The sequence below is a fragment of the Crocodylus siamensis genome, chromosome 8 (assembly GCF_052110815.1).
Source record: "Crocodylus siamensis isolate JL-2025a chromosome 8, ASM5211081v1, whole genome shotgun sequence".
NCBI lineage: Eukaryota > Metazoa > Chordata > Crocodylia > Crocodylidae > Crocodylus > Crocodylus siamensis.
In genome coordinates, this window is record NC_143402.1 from 39,444,014 (window position 1) to 39,467,873 (window position 23,860).

At 46.0% G+C, this 23,860-nt stretch overlaps 1 protein-coding gene across 1 annotated transcript in view; it reads right to left on the reverse strand.

The window, feature by feature from the left end:
* Positions 1-23,860, reverse strand: part of FRMPD3 (FERM and PDZ domain containing 3) — a 161,493-nt gene that overhangs the window by 23,894 nt on the left and 113,739 nt on the right. The window contains exon 14 of the mRNA XM_090060452.1: positions 22,921-23,100. Coding sequence (XP_089916578.1) covers positions 22,921-23,100 — 180 coding nt within the window. The remainder of the gene's footprint in view (positions 1-22,920; positions 23,101-23,860) is intronic.

Consider the following 23,860-nt stretch of genomic DNA (forward strand, 5'->3'; position numbering starts at 1 on the left):
CATGCTGAAACATGCTCTGTAAAAGTGGTTGCTGTTTAGAGTATAATAAACAGAATGACTCTGCAAAGGTCTGCAGACCTGAAACAAACAAAGCCAGGAACTGTATTTATCCACCAATGACAGCGAATAATATTCCTGATCACAATGAGCTTAGTATTGATAGAGTCAGAGCTATTCATGCTTATAGAAATAACTTGCACAAGAGAAAAATTGGCTGATGTCTTGTTGGCCCAGATGCTGAGATTATTCAATATAAAGTTGACACTGAACCCCAAGTAAACCAGGAAGCATAAAATATGTAAATGCAGACATGAAGTTTCAATCCAGTACATTAACAAGGGTCTCTCTACCTATAAAGGTAAATGGTATAAGTGTAAACTATGAGGCATGTGAGAAACCAGAGACAAAATAACTTTAAGTTTATACTGGGGATATGTCAGGTCATAGACCAGAAAGATTCATTTTAAGCAGCTTCAATAGGAATTCATCCAATGAATCTAGCATCAAACCAATAACTTGAGCTAGTGAATACACTTTAAAAGGGCATCCAGGCTTGACTGAAGGACAGTAAGTGGTTGAGAAAGCAGGTAGGTAACCTGATCTAAAAATCTACATCTTATTTCCAAAGAGAATGTGTCGTATAGCTGGAGTTGGCTGAAAAATAGGAATATTAGTATAAACAATTTTTTTTTCATTTGAATATGAACTTTTGACAAACAGTTATTAAAAATTGAAATGTTGGTGATTTTGGTCAGCTTTATATACAGCCTCTGAATCTTGTTACATTCCTTATCTTCACATTTGAAGAGCTCTCTGGTATCAAAAATCTTCATCTTATAAAGGTAAATTATGGGTCTTGGCAGTCGTTGAATTTTCAAATGGACTAAGTTCTGTAAAGCATGAATAGCTCTGACTCTACCTGTAAATCCATTGACACTATGAGGTTTGAAATTTTAGAAACATCAAGATGAAATCATGAAGTGTTCTTTTCATCTTTAGGCAAACATTCATCCCAACAGTGCCACTGTACTATTAAAGATTGGATAAGGAATTCAGTTATAGCATCCAAAAAGAGCATTGTTAAGGAAAGTACAGATCCCATCAGTGACATATGGCCAGAAGTCTATACCAGTAACAGATAACAGTAACAGTTTCATAGTTTCTAGGGTCGGAAAGGACCTGAGTAGATCATCTAGTCTGACCCCCTGCCATGGCAGGAAAGAGTACTGGAGTCAAACGACCACAGAAAGGTGTTCATCTAACCTCCTCTTAAAACCCCCCAGGGTAGGAGCCTGCACCACTTCTCTTGGAAGTTGGTTCCAGATCCTAGCCACCCTGACCGTGAAGTAGCGGCTCCTGATATCTAGCCTAAACCTACCCACTGCCAGCTTGTGACCGTTATTCCTGGTCACTCCTGGTAGTGCTCGGGGGAACAGGAATTTCCCCAGTGCCTGCTGATCCCCCCTGACTAGTTTATAACAGGCCGCTAGAATCCCCCCTCAGCCTTCTCTTTTGGAGGCTGAACAGGTTCAGATCCCGTAGCCTCTCCCCATAGGGCCTGCCCTGCTGTCCCCTGATCATGCGAGTGGCCCTTCTCTGGACCCTGTCCATGCTGTCCACATCCCTCTTGAAGTGCGGCGCCCAGAACTGGATGCAGCCTGCGTCCAGTGCCGCATAGAGGGGGAGGATCACCTCTTTGGACCTGCTCAAGATGCATCTGTAGATGCATGACAAGGTACAGTTGGCCTTCCTGACTACCTCCCCACACTGCCAGCCCATGTTCATCCTGGAGTCGATGATGACTCCAAGATCCTTTTCCACCTCTGTGCTGGCAAGAGGGGAGTTCCCCAACCTGTAAGTATGGTGCTGGTTTTTCCTCCCCAGGTGCATCACTTTGCACTTGTCTGTGTTGAATCCCATCCTATTCTCATCTGCCCATCCCTGTAACCTCTCTAGGTCTGATTGTAGCCTGTTGCTTCCTTCTAGTGTGCCCACATCCCTCCACATCTTAGTGTCATCAGCAAATTTGAATAGGGTGTTTTTTACCCCCTTGTCCAAGTCACTGATGAAGATGTTGAACAGTGTGGGCCCGAGGACCGAGCCCTGCGGAACCCCACTGCCCACGTCCTGCCAGGTTGAGAAGGACCCATCCACCACCACCCTCTGGGTACGGCCCTCCAGCCAGTTGGTGACCCATTTGACTGTGTTGGTGTCTACACCACAGCCCCCCAGTTTCTTAATGAGAACGGGGTGAGAGACAGTGTCGAAAGCCTTCTAGAAGTCCAGGAAGACTATGTCCACTGCTACCCCTGCATCTAATGATCTGGTGATCTGATCGTAAAAGGCTACCAGGTTGGTCTGACAGGACCTGCCACTGATGAACCTGTGTTGGTTGCCCCTAAGCATGCAGGCCCCTTCTGGCCCCTCCTGGATGTGTGCCAGAATAATTTTCTCAAACAGCTTGCCTAGGATCGAGGTAAGACTAACTGGCCTATAGTTTCCTGGGTCCTCCTTCTTCCCTTTTTTGAAGATGAGAACCACGTTGGCCCTCTTCAGTGTGGGGATGCAGTCCTCCATGCATCCACAGATGCATCTCGAGCAGGTCCAAAGAGTCCCCCGGTACCACACCAGAGCACCACGAGTGCTTGTAAAGCCGTGCCAGGGGTCCTGCATTGACCTCGGCCAATTCCTTTAGAACTCTAGGGTGGAGATCATCCGGGCTGACTTGAATATGTCCAGTCCTCCAGAAGCTCCCTAACTAGTTCCTCACTAACCCTTGGCCCAGGTGTGCCTCCCCTGAGGCCTGAGGGGGGCCCAGCAGGGAGGTGGCTGTTCTGGTCCCTACTTAGGAAGACAGAGGCAAAGAAATCATTAAACATGTTAGCTTTGTTGTCTGGTGTGACAAACAAATTGCCCAATGCATCCTGCAGGGGCCCCACATTACCTGGGACCTTCTTTTTACCCCCTATGTATTTAAAGAAGGACTTCTTATTGTCCTTAATCTGGGAAGCTAGTCCTAATTCCATCTCTGCCTTGGCCTTCCTGACTGCCCCCCTACATCCCCGAGCGACTGCAGTATAGCCATCCCTGGTGATGGCCCCTCCTTTCCATTGGGTGTACGCCTGCTTTTTAGCAAGGAGACATTCCTGGATGCTTTTGGCGAGCCATGGAGGCTTGTGTGCCCTCCTGTTCCCTTTGATCCTCGTTGGGATTACCTTCCTTTGGGCTTGGAGGATCGTCTCCTTAAGGAGCAACCACTCACCTTGGACATCTGGCTCCCCTCCCCTCTGGGACCTACAATAATACAATAACAGCATAATGATATACTGTATAGTCATACAGTACTAATCCAGTGACGCTTTGGACGTGCAGGTACACAGCATAGTTCAGAACATGCCAGTCAGCAACCAGAAAATGGCAGGAGTGTAACAGACTACCATGAAAAATCAGTAATGGAAGTGCTGAAATGGGATGGTCAGGCCTTAGAAGGAAATATCCTTGTACTAGGACCAATGAGATTAACTCTGTCTTGGGGTAGACTAATTTTAGAGTGGGAAGGGATTGTTATCTAAAGATGTACTACTATGATTACATGCTGGAGTGTGTTTAGCATGGAGAATAACAAATGAAGAGCCAGGGCATGTATCCAGTTTGATTCAAGACATCCAGTGTGCCCCAGATAAGAAGTCCAGCCCTATCCAGCGAAGGATAACAGTAGCACCTTGGCTAACAGTGTCACAGCAGACAACTGTGAAACAATGCAGGCTGCATAAGCAGTGGGGATTCCTATATAAATAGCTAAAAGATGAGAAGCCCCACAATAATCCATAAAAGTACATTTTTAAATAATAGGGACACCTGCAAAAATAACAATCTCAGAAGATAGTCCTTGCTGTTCCTTACAGGAATTTGCTGAAGAATAGAATTCTAAACAGAAAACCTTACTCGCATTGTTAAGAAAACATCCAGAATTGTAAAACACAGTTCAGTTCCTGTATTATAATGATTACTGAGCAGCTCAATTCAAAGCAGTTCAGAGCTGGTACTATGCAAATTCCCCAGTGTCACTCATTACAGAATGAACAATTGACTGGTGAGAATGAAAATTCCATGTCTGAATTGACTAATTCTCCGTTTAAAACAACCCACTCTCCTTGCACACTAGAAACCTATGTACCAAGTCTGCTAAGGTTTGAAAGTCTCTCAGGTTACTCTCTTCGTTGTCCCCCCATTCATAACACTTCCTCTTTGTTCCTACCAGATCACTGAGAGCATGTCAGTCAGTCAGCATTACATCATTTAATTCTCAAAAATAAAATATTAACACCTTACCAGTTGTATACCTGTCACAGCAGTTATTTGCCCAAATAATAAGACAAAACTGCAACTTCTTCACTAACCCAGTAATGCTAATTTGTATGAGGACATCTCACTTTCAAAAGAATAATGCTGTAATCAACTACATTGTTTAGCTTAGTAACTACTGGAAGAAAACTTAAGTACCTGTGCTCATGTGGAGACCTGGCAAGAGGCTCTTAACATATGTAATCTGTGTATTCCTTGGCCTTCAGTGCTTATTAATATGCAAGAAAGGATCAGAATGTTAGCCAGTAACAAACTCTGTTTCACTCCTGCCTCACTCTAGATAGATTCTATGGACTGCGCTTCTCTACCAGGGAGCTACTCTGGGCAGCTTGTGGGCATTCTGGATGGCCGATGCAGTTGTAAACTGCTCAAAATCCACAATATTCAGAAACATAGGATAAGATTCTCCACTGCTTGAGAATTCCATAGCTAGGGATAAGCATTCAAAAAGCCTGAGCCTGAATTGATTCAATCTTTGCAGGTTAGTTTAACCTTGCTAGGCTGAAATGGTTTGTAACTGGACAGACATTGTGTCCAGGAAATTCAGGCACTTGCCTGCAGTTGCTCAGGCTAGAAGCTGTGGAGTGCTAGAGCAGCCCTCCCTTCCCTTGCACAATACTGAGCTGAGGGGTGGGTGTGGCCAGGCCCCCCTGGATATTCTGATTAGGTCTGCCTGCACCATCTCAGGCTTTTCCCGACGAGCTGTTCAAGGGGCAAGAGTATTGTCAGACCCCTGCTAGCATTCTTGAGGCAAGGAGGGGCATGTAGTGCATTCATCTGTTGATGATACAGAGCTTTTCAACCTCCCTCCCTGCTTCTTTATACTGTCTGAAGCAAACTGACAGGCAAGCAAGACAGCAGGGAGCTGTTAACAGTGTTTATCACTTTGTCAGCAAAACAACAGCCTCTCTCTATTAGTTAAAACTCTTCTTAAACAGCTTACCAGCTGACCTGTTGATTAGTCCAAAATGCCTTAAGCAGTCACTGTTCTGGCTGCAAGTCCCCATGAAATTGGAGACACATGCAGACAACTCTTTGCATTAGCTAGCATACCATATACCTAGGGTATGTGGAGCTGGGGTCCATGCTGTGTGAGATGGGAGGGAGGGAAAGGGGGATTCCTGCCTGAGCAGTGAGCAGCGAGCGGAGTGGGGGGTAGCATAGGGAGAGGCCAGGAAGACCCTGCTGTGTCTTCAGTCTCTGCCAGAGCTCCAGCCAGGGAGCAGAGGGGAGGGGCCAGCCCTGCTGTGGAACAGAGAGCATTGTCCAGCCCAGAGAGCATGCCGGGATGCTGGGGGAGTCTGGTTTATCTTAAATCAGCAAGGGGTCTGGGACAGTTTATTGCATAAACTAGTTTGACCCAAATCAGTTAAATCTGATATTACATTCAACTGGGTTTATCTCAAACTGGTTTTAGCCATTTTCAAATTGGTTTATTTGCACTGGACATCTTTCTGTTACAGGTTTCAACCAGTTTCTAATCACTTAAACCGATTTATATGTAATATCCGTCCCTAGCCCACGTGACACAAAGGCATGAGGGGGTACTGGGGAGCTCATGACAGCTCCTGGGTTTTGTGTGTGCCAGCCCTGGCATCTCTTAAGACCAGAAGACCTGCCTTGCCTTCATGTCTACCTGGGCCTTTCTCCCTCCCTCTGCAGCTACCTCTCTGTGCTAGGGTCAGCTCTGCCGTCTACCTGCCAGGGGAGTACATCCTCAGAAGAAGTATTCTCTACTGATAATTTGTAACCATAATGTGTCTCCCTTTGTGCTTTCTGAGGGCACCAGAATCTGGTATTTGAGTTTTATGTTAAAGAACTATACTATCCTGTCCCCTCCCTTAGCACTGTCAGGTGCTGACAGTTGATTCTGCTTCATTCAGATCTCAATCACTTCATTTTTGTCAGTAGTTTTCAATTACTACTGTCACAGACTGCAATAAAAAAAAGGCTGCTCCTTCACTCAGCAGAGGATGTAAAAACCTTTGGAAGTCTAAGCCCTGGTGAAAAGGCCTAGGCTCAAGAGTACTTCATACAGCACAAAGCAATCAGCATGTGCCTCTCTTTCACAGCTAGGAGCGGGGCTAAAGAAGCAGCCCGCATTTTTTCCATGCGTCTCCTGTTAAGAATTGAAATCCTTTGTGTTGTAAGATGAATCTGCTTCTTTTTCTTTCTTTCTCTTGTGTCTCTCTCAATGTTTTTTCATCTAAACTTGGCTTTATTATTCATGCAGAAGGCGGGGTAAATTTGCACCTTATAATCATTAGTGTTTGTGACCATATTATGTGTAACCATGGTGAAACACTGTTGTGAGGGAAACAAGAATGTGCTGATGGTAAAGATTGTTGTTTGAGCCTATGTCTTTCATTCCTGTTAAGAGAGCTGTCCAGTGGTGGCTGAGTCAACATTTTTACTCCACCATGGACTTTACAGCTGAAGCACTGAACCCCAGCCCAGTTCAAGCGAAGCTCAGAGCTAAACAGCATTATTTCTTCTCTTCTTAAGGGCTGGTGGCTTGACACCATGGTAGAATGCATGGCTTAGCTCAAGGGAGCAGAAGGGACAAGTATGTGCATAACTGAGGCCAGGTCAACATCTGCCAGGATGGGATGGTATTTCCTCACCAACTGAGCAGGGAGAACATTCACAATCAGTAAACTGTACTGAGCACTAGTGCTAAACAGGTCAATAGACATTGGAAACCACCTGTTATACTATGAAGCAGGAAAACAGGATGGTCCTGAAGCCACTCACCCCACATGGGGTTGGATATCTTCAGACCCAGTTTTGTTTGCTTTAGAAAGCATAATGTCATCCATTCCTTGTGCCCACTGCTTCAATCCCTACTCTGCTGAAGGCTATGAGGAGATGATAAAGAAGTAACCATCAGACTTCTTCTGAGGCAGGGTGGTTCCCGTTCTGTTCATAACTTAGGAACCACAACTATATCAAATCACTTCCAACCCTGCTTACATCTCCTCTGGCAGCTCCCCAGCCGTCTAAGTGTGTGAGGCTGTGTGCTTTCAGGTACAGCCCAGCAATAAAGCCTGCTGTATTGGCTTGGACGTTCATGGTTTCCAAGAAGCAGTGCTGTTGGGCAGCTAGGACACATGACCAGGAATCAGGAGACCTGTATTCTATCCCAGCCCTGCCACTGACTGGCTGTCTGACCTTGGTTAAGTCACTGTAATCCTGTATTTCTCTTCCCACCTTTGCTGGCCTTGCGTGTTTAGCTTGTTATCTCTTTTATTACCTTTGGGGCCTCTGGAAGCAAATGGTACTAGGCATAATAATCATCATCATCATTTGGATGCCTTATGATCCCAGAGGATGTTTGAGTCTTACTGTGGCCAGTGGAGTATATGGCCTCATCCAGCTATTATGGAGTAGGCTATGGCACAAGTTTTTTCTTATGTTCTGGAGGGCAATGAGATGAGCTCTCCTTTGCATTGCTCATTAGTTTGCTTTCCATTAAAACTTCATGAACTGCTCCGCTCTAGAGAAGATGGGTATGGGTCACCACGCAAATAACTTGAGTGACTGGTATCTGTGCCTTAGCACTCTAGTTAGCCCAGGTGCGGTTAGCCCAAGTGCGATCACTCAAACTGGAAAGATGGCCATGAGCTACTGTGTACTCACTGTTTCTGCGCTGAAGAAGAGTTTAACAGAGGCAGAAGTAAAAGCTTATCCACAGTTATGGTGAGCAAGTCTGTCTATTTCTGATTCCATGTATTGTTATGTGTCTCATTTCAATCATATTAAAAACACTCAGTAATTAGCATTTTCATCTGTACCTTCCAAACAAAAGCACAAAACAAAGTCTGTCTCTCTCCCTCCCTCCCCCCAAAAAAATATTTTTTCAAGATGCAAAGAAAATTAATATGATTAGTTCAGTGTAGCACTATTAACTCTGTTACATCTTTTCCTGCTAGTCCTGCTGATTGCAGGATGAGGAAGCCTGCCAGATATTTGATTGGCCTCCTAAACTGCATCTCATACCAACAGCTCCAGTCAGATGGGTTTTAGTACCAACGATTGTGAAAAAACAAAGTCCATCTCTACTTCAACCCAGCTGAAATTTTCAGGAAGTGACTGTATCAAACTGTAATGAATGAAGTATACATGCACCATGGCACTTTACTCAATGGAATCCCCACTGCCCAGCTGTGCTAGTAAAGCTGTGATGATTCAAGGAAATGAGAAAAGCAAGGTGTGTGTGAAGTGATATAATAAAACTTTTATCAGATCAAGTTGTGTAGGTGGGAGAGATGAGAGAGAAGTTTTCAGATTTCAAGTTCCCTTCACTGCACCTCCTCTACTGAGTGTACACTTTCTAAATTTGCAGATGACACCATGTTGGGCAGAGTTACAGACACTTTGGAGGAAAGGACTGGGATTCTGAATGACTTTGATAAATTGGAGAAATGGTCTGAAATTCAAACTAATGAAATTCACTAAGGACAAGAGTAAAGTTCTGTATTTAGTCTAGAACAATTGTATGCACAAATATAGACTGAGTAATGATTGGCGAGGGTGCAGAAGTTTAGAGAAGGACCTGGGGGTCGCAGTGGAATGTAAACTGAATGAGAACCAACAGTGTCTTCCTACTGCAAAGAAAAACCAGTAGCATGCTGGCCCATATTAATAATACCATCACCTGCAAGTCAGGGAAGTGATTCTTTCACTTTATTTAGCATTGGTGAGGCCTCAGCTGGAGTACATGTCCAGTTTTGGAGACCACACTATAAGAAAGACATGGGCAAATTGGAAAAAGTCCAAAAGACAGCAAGAAAAATGATTACTGGTCCAGGAAACATAATTGATGAAAAAAGGCTAAAAGCATAGTTGGTGGAAGGCTGGGGCCTCGGCAGGGCTTTGCTCCACCAAAACTAATTTCATGGCAGCTAGCGACAGGAGCAACACCATGGTGCCGCTCAATGTGCGGCTGAGGAAGAAGAGGCTAAGTGCACCTGTATCACACTGTGCAGATCATGACGGGAGCTGTAGTTCTCGTGCTGATGCATACACTCACCCACCCCCCAAAAATATTTTCTCCCTTCATCTATGACTAGAAGCATTGAGATAATTTAATTTGGAGAAAAGAAGACAGAAAATATTTGACACTAGTCTTGAAATACCTGAAGTGTGTTTATATAGAGCAGTGGTTCTCAACCCTTTTTAAATCAGGACTAATTTGTAAACATTGATAGCCAGTCCTGGCCCAGTGGCCCCTCAATCCCAACCCACTGGCCCCTGCCCCCAGGCTTCAGCCCTTTAGTGTGGGGCAGGGGGTGCGTGTATGGGACAGGAGTGGGTATGTGTGGGGCAGGAGGGACCCCAAACAGCCCCTTGCAGGCAGGAACTTGGACAGCCTGCAAGGGAAAGAAAAGATTTCCCACATTTTTATCCATTTTAATGTTTGTTTGTGACCGTTTCATATATTCTTGCAACCCACTTTTGGGCTGCGACTCATGGGTTGAGAAACACTGAAGACAGTGGTGATAAACTATTCTCTATGGTTGCAGGCAGCAGAACACGAAGTAATGGCCTTAAACTGCAGCAGAGGAAATTTAGGTTACACATTAAGAAAAACTTTCTCATGAGTTTGGTTAAGCACTGGAATAGGCGACCCAGAGACGATGTGGAATCTCTCTCCTTGGAAGCTTTTAAGAACAGATTATAAAAATATTAATCGAGAATGGTTTGGCTGGGGGTGATTCTGCTTCAGCAGTGAGTTGGACTAGATGAACTCCTGAGGTCCCGCCCAGCCCTATTATTCTATGATTCTTTCTGATTCCTCAGGCCACTGTGCTCCATCATTTATCAGGGGTTCAACAGTGTTAAGTGCTAATTGAAATTCTGCTTCCTCTCAGCTACTTTTGAGTCTCTGCTTTGGGTGGAGCAGGTTCTGAGTTCTGTGCCTACTGCAGCCACAAAATTCTGAATGGCCATGGGAAGCACTGTACTGACAACCAGGCCAGCTCCCCTGCAGGTATAGAGAACATGGATGGGCCAAGCTTCAGTTGCCTCATCCAAGGATATGGCCCAATATTATTATTTAGAAGAGGGAGGGTTCGCAGTGAGAGTTGAAGGTAGATGTTCACTTGCCTTGTCTTCTGTTGGAGGAAAAGGAGCCTTTGGTGGAAGGAGGGCAAGAGTTACCCCTATCAGTGGAACAACTGGAAGGATCCAGACAGTACTTGCATAAAGGCCTTTTATTTCCATTACATGCTGGAAGCAGACCCCAGGCCTCTGCAAGATACTGAAATCAATAGCTAGATTCTAGGCACAGTTGCAGCCAGGGGTCTTTCTGAATTATTTTTTCTTTGTTTTCCTTTGTAAAGTCTTGATCTCAGTTAAGTGCTTGCTGGCTGCAGGTCCTGCTGGGAGACATGAAGTCAATTACCCCAATACTTTTGATTGAATTGTACTTGGCAAGGTGCCAGGTACCATGTTACTTCTGCTCCTCATATTTGCTTTTTGCTCAGATGTCTAATGTGAGCTGGGTTAGAGACAGCCCCAGGTGGCATTTACTCCATGGAAAAGAGCTGGGAGCCTTTGAAGCCATGGGCACCATTCTGTGCCTAACAAGGGGATGGAACTCTAGCTTTAGGTCCTAAGACAGGATCCTAGGTTGGGGCATGAATCCAATGCATTCTTTAAAAGGGTACAGCAGAGTGTCTTGGCCAATATCAATAATATTAATAAACAATGAATTACAAAGTGACTGTGTTAAAAGAGCAAGATTATTTTAAATACAATTTTAGTAAGAAAAAGCTGGGATGTAATGTTTGCTTCTGTAGGAAGTGAAGAATCAATAAAACCATAAGTGTGACACAAGAGGAAAGGTATATTAATTTTGAATACTGACAGCAGGCTTCCAGTGTTCTTACTGACTGAATAGGTGTTGTTTTTTAGGGAAGCTCCTGCTGTAGTGTCTAATGCTATAGAGTTCCTTGCGATTAAACTAACCAGCCTTTCCACTTCCTTTGCAATGGAAACTGGGCTGGAAATGAATGGGGTTGTGACAGCTAGGTGTATTGTTAAATGATGAAATGGTATGGCCATAGTTTTGACTCTATCTGGATTTGGATGCCCCTGTCTTTGCATCATAGAGGTTGTCTGTGGCACGTTCAGGCCCCCGGGAGCAGCCGTGGGACCCCTGCCTGGCTCAGGTTCTAATGTAGCCCCCGCCTGATCACTTGCTCATCATGCCTTGCTCTTATTAGAGAGATAATGTAAGGGAGGTGTAGCAGGAGTCCTACTTTCGGAGCCCCTCTGGATGTGTGGTTCCGCCCTCCTGCAATGGGCCAACCGCCTGCTTACTCGCCTGCCATGCCTTGATCTTACTTGTGATTAACAGATGATTGGAATCAGCGGGAGGCTGCCCATTTTTATGCGCCCCGATGACAGGGGGCGCTGTCCGTGGCTCCTTTTCCTCCCCTACACCGCAGCCCAATCCTCACAGATGGTGCTGGTATGATCTAACTTGGGCCATGTTATTATGTCTCAGCCCCTTGTTTGCTCTCGGGGCTCCTTGCCACCCCTCCTCACTCTTGGGGATCCTCATTGCCCCCTAACTCAGGGCTCCTCACTGCCCCTCCTCACTCTCAGGCTCCTCGCTGCCCCCTAACTCGGGGGCTTCTCACTGCCCCCTTTAGCTCTGGGGCTTCTTGCTGCCCCCTTTAGCTCCGGGCTGGGCCAATGCGCCCCCCAAACAAAGCTGCACCCCCTCCAGCACCAGGAGACCCCACGCTATCATGGAGCTCCTCTGAGGCCTCCTCCAACCCCTTATAGCCTCACCCAGTCCTCCGGTAAAACAGAAAACACAAAACGCAAAGCCCCCGCGCTACAACATAAAAGCTAGACCGTTCTGGTCAAAATACGAATCTCTCCCTACCAGAGAGGGGGGAAAGAGAGAGAGAGCGCATCAACCCCCAGCAGGAACCAGGGGATGTTCCGACCATCAGAGTTCTCCCCTTTGTTCTGGCTGAGTTCCTCCTCCCTTGGCCGCCGGGGGGGAACTGCCCTCCTGGCCTTCTGCCTGGGCTTAAGAAGAGCTAAGCTCTGCCCCTTCCTGGCTCTAGGTTTCCCCAGTTGCTAGGGCAACCAGCACCTGGTGACTGGCAGCTGCGCTTCCCCCTTCCCGCCACTAGGGTCTCCCCCGAGCCGTTTCTGCTCTCAGTCACAGGGCACCTGAGAGCTCTGTGACAGGAGGCTGCCCATAGGCTTTAGGGTGAGCCTGAGTCTGTACAAACCACTACTGGGCCCCTTCTGGACCCCTTAGTCATAGCTCTGCCCTCAAGCTAAATAGGCCCTCTCAGCTTGTTTGTACCTCTGTGGGGTACCTGTAGTCTAAAGGGCTTGTTGTGTGTCTCTCTCCTCCCCTACATTATGTTCCATGCCTCAAAGGTGTTATTGTTCAATGGTATCACCTGGTATTTGTTTAACATGCCCCTCTCTGGGCTCCTTAATTCTCACAGCCCCTCTCTCTGGGCTTTCAAACCCTGTAGTCGCCTGCACAGCCCACCTCTAAGCTCCTCAGGTCCCACATGCAGTTGTTTCCCGAGTTCTCGGACTCTCTGGTCACACATTCAGTTCCTTCTCAGGCCATCAGAACCCCTGGACCCACGTGCAGCCCCTCTCTGGGTTCTTGGACCCTGGTCCCACACTCATCTTCCTCTCTCTGGGCTCACGGACCTTATAGTCCAACTCTGACCCCTTCTCTGGACTCTCTGATCTAGACCACAGCTCCTCTCAGACTCATGGACCCTCTACCCCAGCTCTTCCGCTTTGCTGGGCCCATGGACCCTCTGGTCCAACTTTCAGCCAACCTCTGGCTCCTCAACCTCCTGTTCTCACACTCAGACACTTACCCTGTTTTTAGACCTTCTTTGGTTTCACTCTCTCTCAGCCCTGCTTTGTGCACCTGGATCCTCCAATCACACTAACAGCCCCTCTCAGGGTCTTGGGCTCATGGATCTTCTTATCCACACCCTCTAGGAGCCTACACTCACTGCTGGGCCCCACTCTCAGCCCTTCTTGGGCTACTGTTTCTCTAAGTGGGCCCTGAGCCTGCTTTCAGCAGGGCTCAAGGCTAAACACTGGTGTAATTTAATTAAAAGTGCCTGTGCCCCCTGGCAAGCACCCAAACCCCATCTTGATTTAACATACAACCAAGCCCACCTTCTGTATAAACAAGCCCCTCTCTGCCCCAGATATGTTCCCTTGTTCCCAGGCCTGCAGAGTTGCTCCCTCTCATTCAGTTCAGGAGCTCTGCTGCTCTACTTCCAGGAGATCCTCACTTCACAGCTCCCAGGGAGGGACTGCCTGGCCAGCTCAGGATCAGGGCTTACATATCTCTAGCCTGGCCTACTACTGGTCAAGTGAGTCTCTTATTAACCCCCTTGGTCACCTGTAAGCTGCCTCTCTGGCTGCTTGCTCCCATAATGGAACAGGCACACCCCAGTACCCTGTTTCACTGTCCTCAAAAAGAAAGAACTGCATGGCTGGACATTCTGCTGGCTAGCCCTGGAGCTGCCTGCAAAGGGATAGCATCACTCCAAAAATCATGGCTCAGTCCCTGATTTGGAGGCAAGAAAAAATGCTACTGAAAAGCATGGATGCATGGAGTGGGTCTTCTGCTTTGTCCCTGCCTCTGGGGCTGCCTGAGCCCTGGCATTCTGGCTTGCAATGCCTATGGAGGCCATCCCAGCATCCAAGGGTTTCTGGGACGCTCCTCCATTTCCAGTTCAGTGCTTTGTATACAGAGGGCTGGTAGGCAGAGAGGAGCCATTATGGAGGACCCTGTCACCTGAGGCTGTTCCAAGGCAGCACAACCACCTGTGGCCACACAATCCAGGTTTTGCACTTGTAGAGTTGACTGAATGCTTAGTGAAATCAATGTACAGACAGCTAACATGAAGCCACAGCTGACCACGTTGGAGTCAGCAGAAGTTTTGCTATTAGCTTAAAAAAGGCCAGGATTTCACCTCTCTTGATGCCAGTGGGCATTGGCCTATACTTGAGAATCTGGACCCTTCTTTACTAGGGCGCCAACAAAATCCCAACCCTTACCTCAACTCACCTCACTTTTCCTCTTCCCTGTACTATGTGCTGTTTGTCCTGTATTCAGCATGAGAAGTGATGGGAACACCCACAGCTGCCTGCCATACCTGTCAGCATGTAGCTGTTTGGGAATTTTCCTGTGAACTATGTTTTGTCAGAACATGTTGGCTCATCAAACTGAAGCTGCTGCTGGGAAAGGGTCAGTTCTGACAAATTTCCAGTTTTGAGAAAATAATTGAAAAAGTTTCAAAAACTTGTCAAAATATCTTGCATCTGCCTTCTTTCAAGCCAGGGCTGGCCAACCTCTGCACAGTTAGATAGCCTGGTCCCCCTCCTGGCTGCACACACAGAGTGGCCAGCACTCCCTGTACTGCCACATGCGTAGCATGGGCAGCCCCACCTGCCCCACTCCACTATACCACCCTGCCCCCAAAGAGTGGGGCAGGAAGTAGAAGCTGGAGGAGGACAAGAGAGACTCCAGCCATGGCTGTCTTCCTACAACAAATGGTGAGGAGGGAGGAGTAGTAGCTAGACAGGAACCTGCAGGCCACCAGTTTCTAAACCAGAAAAATTCCATGTTTGGCTTGGAAAGGCCCTTTGGTATAAGTTAATTTACAGAAGAACAAGTTTAAAAAAATTAGTAAAGGTCAAATGACACAAAACAGTTTAAAGTATCAAAATAAAACATTTAGCTAGATCCAATCTGATTTTTTTTTTTTTTAATTTTTGGTTTGAAAACTTGCTTGAGATTTCAATATTTCTCCCTGATTTAAGTTAAAAAAATTTCCAAAATCTTGAAAACTGTACTGGGAGGTTTCCTGCAGGGCATTTCTTCAGTCATGCCCTCAGCAGCGCTTCCTATCAGAGGTTGATTTACTTTTTGCATTTCTCTCTGTTAGTCTGTTCCCCACCTCAGGTTATCATATACCAGCACAACCCTGCAATGGTCAGATTAAATGCAACACAGAGGACAGTTTACAAAAGCCCAGAAAAATCCCTACTCTAACCAATATTTTAAAAAAGGATACATTTCTATTCTATTTCTGTTTTGTAAAACATTACAGATTTAACTATAACATGCTATTCTCATATGGAAAACAGGGCTGGGGTGAAAAGCTTCCAGAACAAAGCAATTATTTCACTGTGAATAATTTATTAGGAAAGCATAGACACTTCATCTGCTCATGAAGTATTTGTTAGTTAGGGTTTTATGATCTTCAGCTGTAATCGTTACCTGAATTTTTTCACTGACTCATTTCTCCTAATAATCCTTTGCAGTTGACAGTCAAAGCCTGAGAAAGGTTGGTTAGGTTTGATTTGTCATATAGGTCACATAACATGTCCGTGTCCCCAGATTGTATGAAATTTAATCTTCGGGATCCAGTTTATGGTGCAAACAAGACCACTGCTTAAGATTTCAAAAGGATCTTTTTACTCAAACTCCTGTACAGTCACTTAATATTTGCTATTTCCACAGTAATCTTAAATGCTCAAATATCTGCAAAAAGACTTCAAAAGGTCCCTGAACATAGGCAAAGCAGATTCAATGTTCGATGCAAGTGATTATTAGGCCTGTGTGAAGCGGCTAGTATTCGCTTCGGATTTGGCTGATTGGACATTGATTCGATGTGGTGATTTGAATCACTGTCCTGATTTGATTTGGCCGAATCTGATTCAGAGATTTGGCAGCAGCTGAATCTCTGAATCAGCCAGCCGGGCCCATCCCCCCACCCCTCTCAGAGCCCAGCAATGGCTGCCTCACCCGCCCCAGCTCCCAGCACTTGGGGGGAAAAAAAGCCCTGGATTAGCAGGTGCTGCTGGGAAGGGGGCGATCCCCGCTGGCCCCCACTGCCCCACGCTGCATGGGGGGCTCTGCCTGAGCCCCCAACCCCCCCTCCGCTACTCCAGCCCCCTCACGGGTGCCCCACATGGACCAGGTTCAGCCCTTTAAGAAAAAAAAAATCTGAAGAAACCCCGGGACTCACCGCTCCTGCCGGGGGGGGGAGGTTATCCCCACTGCCTCACACCATGTGGGGAGCTCTGTACGAGCCCCTAAAGCCTCAAGGCTGCACCAGGAGCGATGAGTCCTTGGGCTTTTCTTGGCTTTTTTTTCCTTAAAGGGCCAGAGCCCCGGCAGGTGAGGCAGCCCGGGGCGGGGGGAATCGGGGGGGGGGGGGGGGGTTGAGAGGGCTCATGCAGAGCCCCCCATGCAATGTGGGGCAGTGGGGACTGTCCCCCACCTGGTAGTACCTGGTGAGCACTTTTTTAAAGTACTGAGCTGAGGCGGGCAGGGACAGCCATGGGGGAGCTGGGGGAGGAGGGTCAGGGAGGGCTGGCAGGGGTCCCCCCATGGTCCCCTCTCCCAGCCCCACTCCTTTGTCCCATAGTACTTACCAGCTTGGAGTGGCTGCAGCTTCCCGCTGCAGCCACTGGGGACTGCCTGAATCACTGAAGCTCTCCAAATCTTTGCCAAAGATTTGGAGAGCTTTGAAGCAATTCGGACCTTTAAATTGGTCCCCTGATTCAATTTGGACTGGGAGATTCGGCCATCGAATCAGGCCGAATCTCTTCTGAATTGAATCACCACCCAAAGCTTTGCACAGCCCTAGTGATTATCCAGAGATTGTCACCCCATGTTGGTGGAATGTGATTGTAGCTAGTTAGAGGAATTCCTAGGGGGAAGGGCATTATAACCCACCTAGATCTGATATATTTTTAAGACCTCATCCAGCTACTACTAATCTGCAAAGCTCCTGTAGTCCTGAACAGTGATATGCATTTGATTCCAAGTCTGTGGAGAGGAAAGGACAGGCTTAGAACACAACCCTGCAATGCTCTAAAGTCACTGGGGAAATTAATTTATTTGCATCCTACTGTTTTAGTTAAAGTAGGGGGAGCTACAGTATAATAGAACAATTACAGAAAGAAGATTAGCATTTTAAGGTAATAACCTTTTCTGCCTCTTTTCTTAGCTTGTTTCCTGTGTAGGATTAGCATGTCTTTTTCTGGGCCAGACACTGGCTTTGAAGCCTAGTGTCCTTAGGTTGGTAACAGTAAGATGGATAAAGCTATCTCTCCTAAGGCACCTCAGCCTTAGGATACCAATAGATCCTGGTCAGCCATAACAACAGGATATCTTTGCCCATTCCTCTGGGAAAGGAGACTGGGGGGCCTTTTCAGTGGCTTCAGATAACCATCTTGAAATTCACAAGAAGTATAAATTCAGATATAAAACTACAGGGTTTGTACATGAAAACTGCTGTTTTCTCACAGCACTGAGATAGGCTGGATGGCACGGGTCAGCAATAGGGTCTTCTATAGTAGAAAATGACATGTGACTTTATTCATAAAAACTATTTAAATCTGAGTAGACTATCAGCCTCAGGGGGCTGCCTGCACCAAACAGGTCCTCTCATGTCCATGTGCCTGGTTCAGCTCCAGACCTAAGTCTAATGAGATGCTGTTTGGCAATTAGTTTCAAATTGTCTCAAATCAGTTTCTATTAGTTGAGTGCCAGTATTACATTGACCACCCTTGTGACCAGTCTCAGCTAAAGACTAACTGCACTACAGGGAAAGAATTATTCTCTCATCTGTGGCAGGCCTAAGGTAAAGCATACTCTCAGAGGTCACATTCTCTCACTGAAGTGTTCTTGTGTTATGTTTCTAGTAAGGGATTCTGTTAACTTGGCACCTTTAATGATGGTGTGCACACACAAACACAGAATGAGGCTGCCTTGAATTCATCTGACAGCTGGGTTCATGCTGCACTCCAGCATATTACAGCCTTTCAAATGTTAATAGCCAGTCAAAGAGAAACAGTCAGTCACAGAATGCTGATCATCCTGTTATTAACGGATTAAGACTCTAATCTGCACATAAATACATGGGGCGTGGATGAAAGAAAAAAACCAAAAGAGCTAATAGAAATGTATCCATTATATTATTTATGATGGAAATTAGGTATTCTTTTTTACACAGAAGGAAGGATAAATTTGCACCTATTAGAGTAACTAAATGAGAGATGCATAAGCTTTTGTAAGCAGCCGCTTAATTCATCAGGTGTTTTGTCATCACATAGCATGTATAACTGAAAGCTGGTGAGATGATGCTTATCAATAGCATGATGTGAATTCCGTCCATGTGGAAAATGTCTGAAGATGTGAAGAGGTGGTGGTACATACAGAAAGTACCGGCAAGCTGTAACTAGACAACAAAGAGTGTGGTAGTGATATTCCTTCAGCATGAAAGATAGGGCCTGTTAGGCATTAGGACTGGGGGTACCAAGGGTACCCATCGACGGGCTTAGGTGTCTCTATACTAATGCTAGGAGTATGGGGAACAAGCAGGAGGAACTCACACTCCTGCTTGCAAACAAAGACTTTGACTTGGTTGGGTTAACAGACACTTGGTGGGACCCTACCCACAATTGGCCAGTAGGCATTGAGGGCTATAGGCTGTACAGACAAGATAAAGCATGGTGAGGGCATTGCTCTCTATGTTAAGGAGTAATACACAGCTTCAATAATCAAGATGGAATTGGAATAAGGGGAAATGGAGGTATTGTGGGTCAGAATACAAGGGGGTTGGGGTGAAAGGGATTTGGTAGTGGGGGTCTATTACATATACCCACACCAGGAGGATGAGTTAGACCTGGAATTGTCAAGGCAGCTCAGATGTGGTACACTCAAGGGACATGGTTGTCATGGGTGACCTAAACTACCCTGACAACTGCTGGGAGGAGCAATCAGTTAGATCTGCCTGTTCACATAGGTTCCTAACCAGCATACAGGACCTTCACTTAATACAGGAGGTATATGGTCCCACTAGTGTAAATGCCTTACTGAACTTAGTGCTTGCTACAGGGGATGACCTGGTGGGTGATCTGCAGATACAGGGTAACCTAGGGGATAGCGACCACCAATTGTTAGAATTCACTAACCAGCAAAAGGTGGGAAAGAGAACTAGCAGGGCAGAAGTGCTAGACTTCAGAAAGACTTCAGTGAGCTCAGGAGATTAGTAAGTGAGGCACTGAAGGGCAAGAGCATTGGTGAGCTGGGGGTCCAGAAAGGGTGGATGTTCCTCAAGGGAATGGTCCTTCAGGCACAAAAGGGAGTGCACATCCCAGTGCACATAAAGGGAGGCAGAAGAGTCAAGAAACCCTTTTGGGTGAACAGAGAAATCCAAGAGAGCTCATGGGGGGAAAAAGAGAGGCATACAGACTGTGGAAGCAGTGGGTAGCCACCAAGGAGGAGTATACCTGCTTGGCTCATACTTGCAGGGAATCAGTTAGGAAGCCAAAGCAGAAATGAAACTCAGGCTGGCAACAAAAATAAAGACAACAAAAAGTCCTTCTTTAGGTACATAGGGAGCAAAAAGAAGGTGCATGATAACATAGGACCCCTACAGGACAGATTAGGGCAACTGGTAGTAGATAGGGACAAAGCTGAGCTCCTAAATGAGTTCTTTGCCTCTGTATTCCTGAACATGGATAAAGACATATCTCCCAAAAGGGCTATAGAAAGGCACAAGAGGGACTCCAGCCCACCAACAGTTAGCACTGATCTAGTGAAGGGGCATTTGGAGGGTCTGGACGTGTTTAAGACAGCAGGCTCTGATGATCTTCATACAAGGATGCTGAAAGAATTGGCCAGTGTTATAGCAGAACTACTGATGTGGTTGTTTGAGCACTCATGGCACTCAGGATAGGCCCTAGAGGAGTGGAAAAGGACCAGTGTGGTCCCTATTTTCAAGAAGGGGAGAAAAGATGATCTGCGTAGCTATAGGCTGGGAAAGGATCAACATAACAAGAAAGCAGAATGACTCAGTGCCAGAAAACTGAAAGGGCTTTCATAAATATAGCCCAGTGAAAGAAAATTCTTATGTGCATTGCAGAGGCAACCCAGATCAGAACCCCCTGTTGTGCTGGGTGCCACACCAGCCCTTAGTGATAGATAAAGGGATAGATAAAGGGAGTCCTGAGAGTCCTTGAGTCATTGATAGTCAGTCAGTCAGTGTCTGCATAATTGCCAAGCCATGTGCAGTGGCCATATGCAGTTCCTGTAGCCCACTACTGAAATTAGTCAGCAGGCAGTCACAGTCATTGATAAAATCAAGTGATGGAATATCCAGAAAATGAACACAGCTATATATCACCTAGGCTGGAAGATTCAGCCTCATCCAAAGCCATGGGGAGTATCTCCTTAGACTTCAATGTCTGTTGGATCAGGCTGTATGGGAAAAATTTGCTGAAAACCTTTGTAATCCCAGAAGATTGGAAGAAAGCAAATATAAAACATCAGAAGAAGCAGAGACAGATTCTAGAGGTCACATTTCCTAAGAGACCTCTCCTAAAATAATGGCACAAATATGGAAATGGAAAACAAACAACAACTATTGGGGGCAGGCACAATAAGCAGTGCATATCTATATAGAGAACTATTTTGCTAGGTCCACTGAATTGCCTTTGTGCTAGGTTTAAAAAATTAGTGGAGAAAGGGAGACTATGGGTTTTAGGTGAATGTTTGATACAGTGTCTTAAGAATTCTCACTGCTCAATGAATTCAGATTGCTTTTCTATACTTTCTATTTTGTTAATGTCCTAGAAAAGGGAATAAACAGCACACTAATAACCTCCAGAAATTCCCAGTTGGGATGCTTTATGAACACCACAATACATAGACCATTAATGCAACTAGGCCTGGATGATTTAGAAACATAGATAGAAAAAAGATATGGGAAAATCAGTTGAAAATCCTTGGGCTACTGCATCTAGTGGGAATGGAATACTTTGAATCAGAGGTACTTGGCCAGGGGAAGAATTCTAGAGAACAAGCACATTGGAGGAACTTAAGAGTGTCAACAGATGGCACATTAGACCTCAACTTGTAATGCAATATAGCTATATATCACCTAAGCTGGAGGATCCAGCAATGCAATAGCAAGCCAGGGTAATGCAGATCTGGGTGCTAACACATACACTTCATCCCACACAGCAGAGAGTTTATAATATCTCCTCTATGTGGTGATTGCACACTGGAATGTCACTTTAATGCTGAGGGTTCTACGTAATGAGGGAGGTTAAGAAAGGAGTTCAGAGAATGACTATAGGAATGATCAGGTGCCTGAGGGACTGACTGATGGGGAGAAACTAGAAGAGCTTAGTTAGAAAGGTGGGGTAACAGGTTACAGGTATCAGAAGGGGTTTGTATCAAGTTTACTCTATACAGTACTGGGGGAATAACTAGGTATTATAGAAGGAGATGAAGGAAGGGAACATGCAGGCTGACTGTCAGCAGTACATTTTGCCAATGAGTTTTTAGTATTTGGCTCTGATAGCATGTCTCCTGATGACTCCAAGACCCAGATGAGACATAAAACCAGTAAATGAAACAGTATCCCTTGGCAGAGTGGGTCTCTTCCATGTTTACCTTCTTGGAGCCCTGGAAATAATCTCTATTTGTGGTGCCAGGCACAACTGGAGAACCTGGTAAGACCAAGAGATGTTGGTAGGCTTGGGAGAGAACATTATCTCTCAAAACCCTGTCCTCTGAAAGACTTCCTTAGCAGGCACTTGTACTTGTGAGAGTAAGGGACTGGTGTCAGAAGTTAGAGCATGGTACAGCAAGGGTAGTAGTGCTGGCATTTGCTTTGCCAATGTGCCTCCATTTGGATTACAGCAGCTCTGTTGCTCTAGTTGAACCCTCCCATGACTCTGCCAACGCTCTTCTGCTTTGACTGACATGTTTCTTGTTCAAGGTTCATTTATTGGCAATACAAGCTATTCAAGTGCTGTTACAGGTAAGAAGTCAGGCCTCTTGGGTGTCTGTCAGAGGAGTTATATCACCTGCCCAGATGTGCCATTTTTTCATTACTCTTTTTATAGCGGCCAGACAGAATTCCTTGCCTCTCAAGTCTTGAGCCTCTATTCAGCTCACTAAATCCACATCAGTCAACTTGCAGCACTTCTTGTTATCCCTTGCCAGGCCCAAACATCTTGTTATAAATAATGCTGTCATTTATGGCTATTACAGTAGCACTTTGCAGACCCACCCATCAGAACTGCACTGAGCATGTACACATGCACCCAGTGCCTAAGCTACAGAGCTTACAACCTGTGTAGACAAGACAGACAAAAGGGAAGTGTGTGAAATGACTTGCCTGAGGTCAACCAACAGTTCAGCTTCAAAGCCAGGAACAGAGCCCAGTCCTCCGATTCCTCCCCTCACTACCTCTCTGACCTTGCGTCCTGATCTGATACCTTTCAACACTGGGATGTTTTTCCCAAGCAGACAAGTGTCCAATAGATATTAAGGAGGAGAACAGCACAGATGTGTCTGCATTTGTGTCCTAGCACCTTTATGAATAGGCACTGAGCCAGGGGTCCTGAGCTTTCTCTTTTAAAGCTCCAGAACCTCACCATTAATTCTTCTCCCATCTAAAGACCACAGAACTCTCTCTACCTGCCTCAAGAGAAGCCTGTGCCTACCTTGGCATCCAGGATGCTTGTCTCGACCCGCGCCACGCCCTGGTTCTCCCTGAACAGCTGGATCTTGCTGACCTTGCTGAACTCCGACAGCACTGTGGTGAGGTTGGTCTTGAGGTCAATGACATGGCTGATTCCATGACGAGGACCCACAAGGAGCGTAGTGGCTGGCTGCTTCTCATCCTAATAGTACGACCACCCCAACCATATTGAAAGACAAAGACAGACAGATGTGAAAGAATACCATGTGGCTATATATGAAAAACTGCCTGCCCAGTCTCAGCTCATCTGACTCCTTGCACTGAGCTGAGCTTGCAATGGAGATATTATTAACTCATCTGGCTGTATTCCTGGGGTGTGAGCTGTACTCAGGGGTCACAACAACAGAGCTGTACGCAGAGCTGTGCGTGGTGCTTGCCAGTGGTTTAACTCCCTTTTCCGCAGTGCTGGGAACAGCACCATGGAACGGCATGCACGATGCCAAGGCTATTTAAAAATAAATAGCAGAATCAATTGCCAACATGAAATATTCAGGCCTGTTGGTGCACTGGAGAAAAGTAAGAGTGTTATAAATCCAAGTTATTTTAAGTTACTTCTGTGAGGAGTAAGAGGCAGGAGGGAAGTATTTTACTAAATAATTAAGGGAAATACCAGGCTGATCTCTGATTACAAACAAAAATCACTATGGCCTTGGCTTTTACAGCCATGACACATGGAGATGAACTGGAAGGGAAAGAGCAAACTCAGAGCTGGACAGACAAGCCCAGGAGGGGGATAATGATAACAATACCTTTACTACCACTACTGCATGTTTTGCATTTGCCTAGAAACTGTCCTCAGAGGAAGCCATAATGTGTAATGGGCGTTAACCCAGCTGGGCTCTCTCTTGGGAGCTGGGTCAATATCACTACTCTCATTTTAAAATTCAGGAAACTGAGGCATT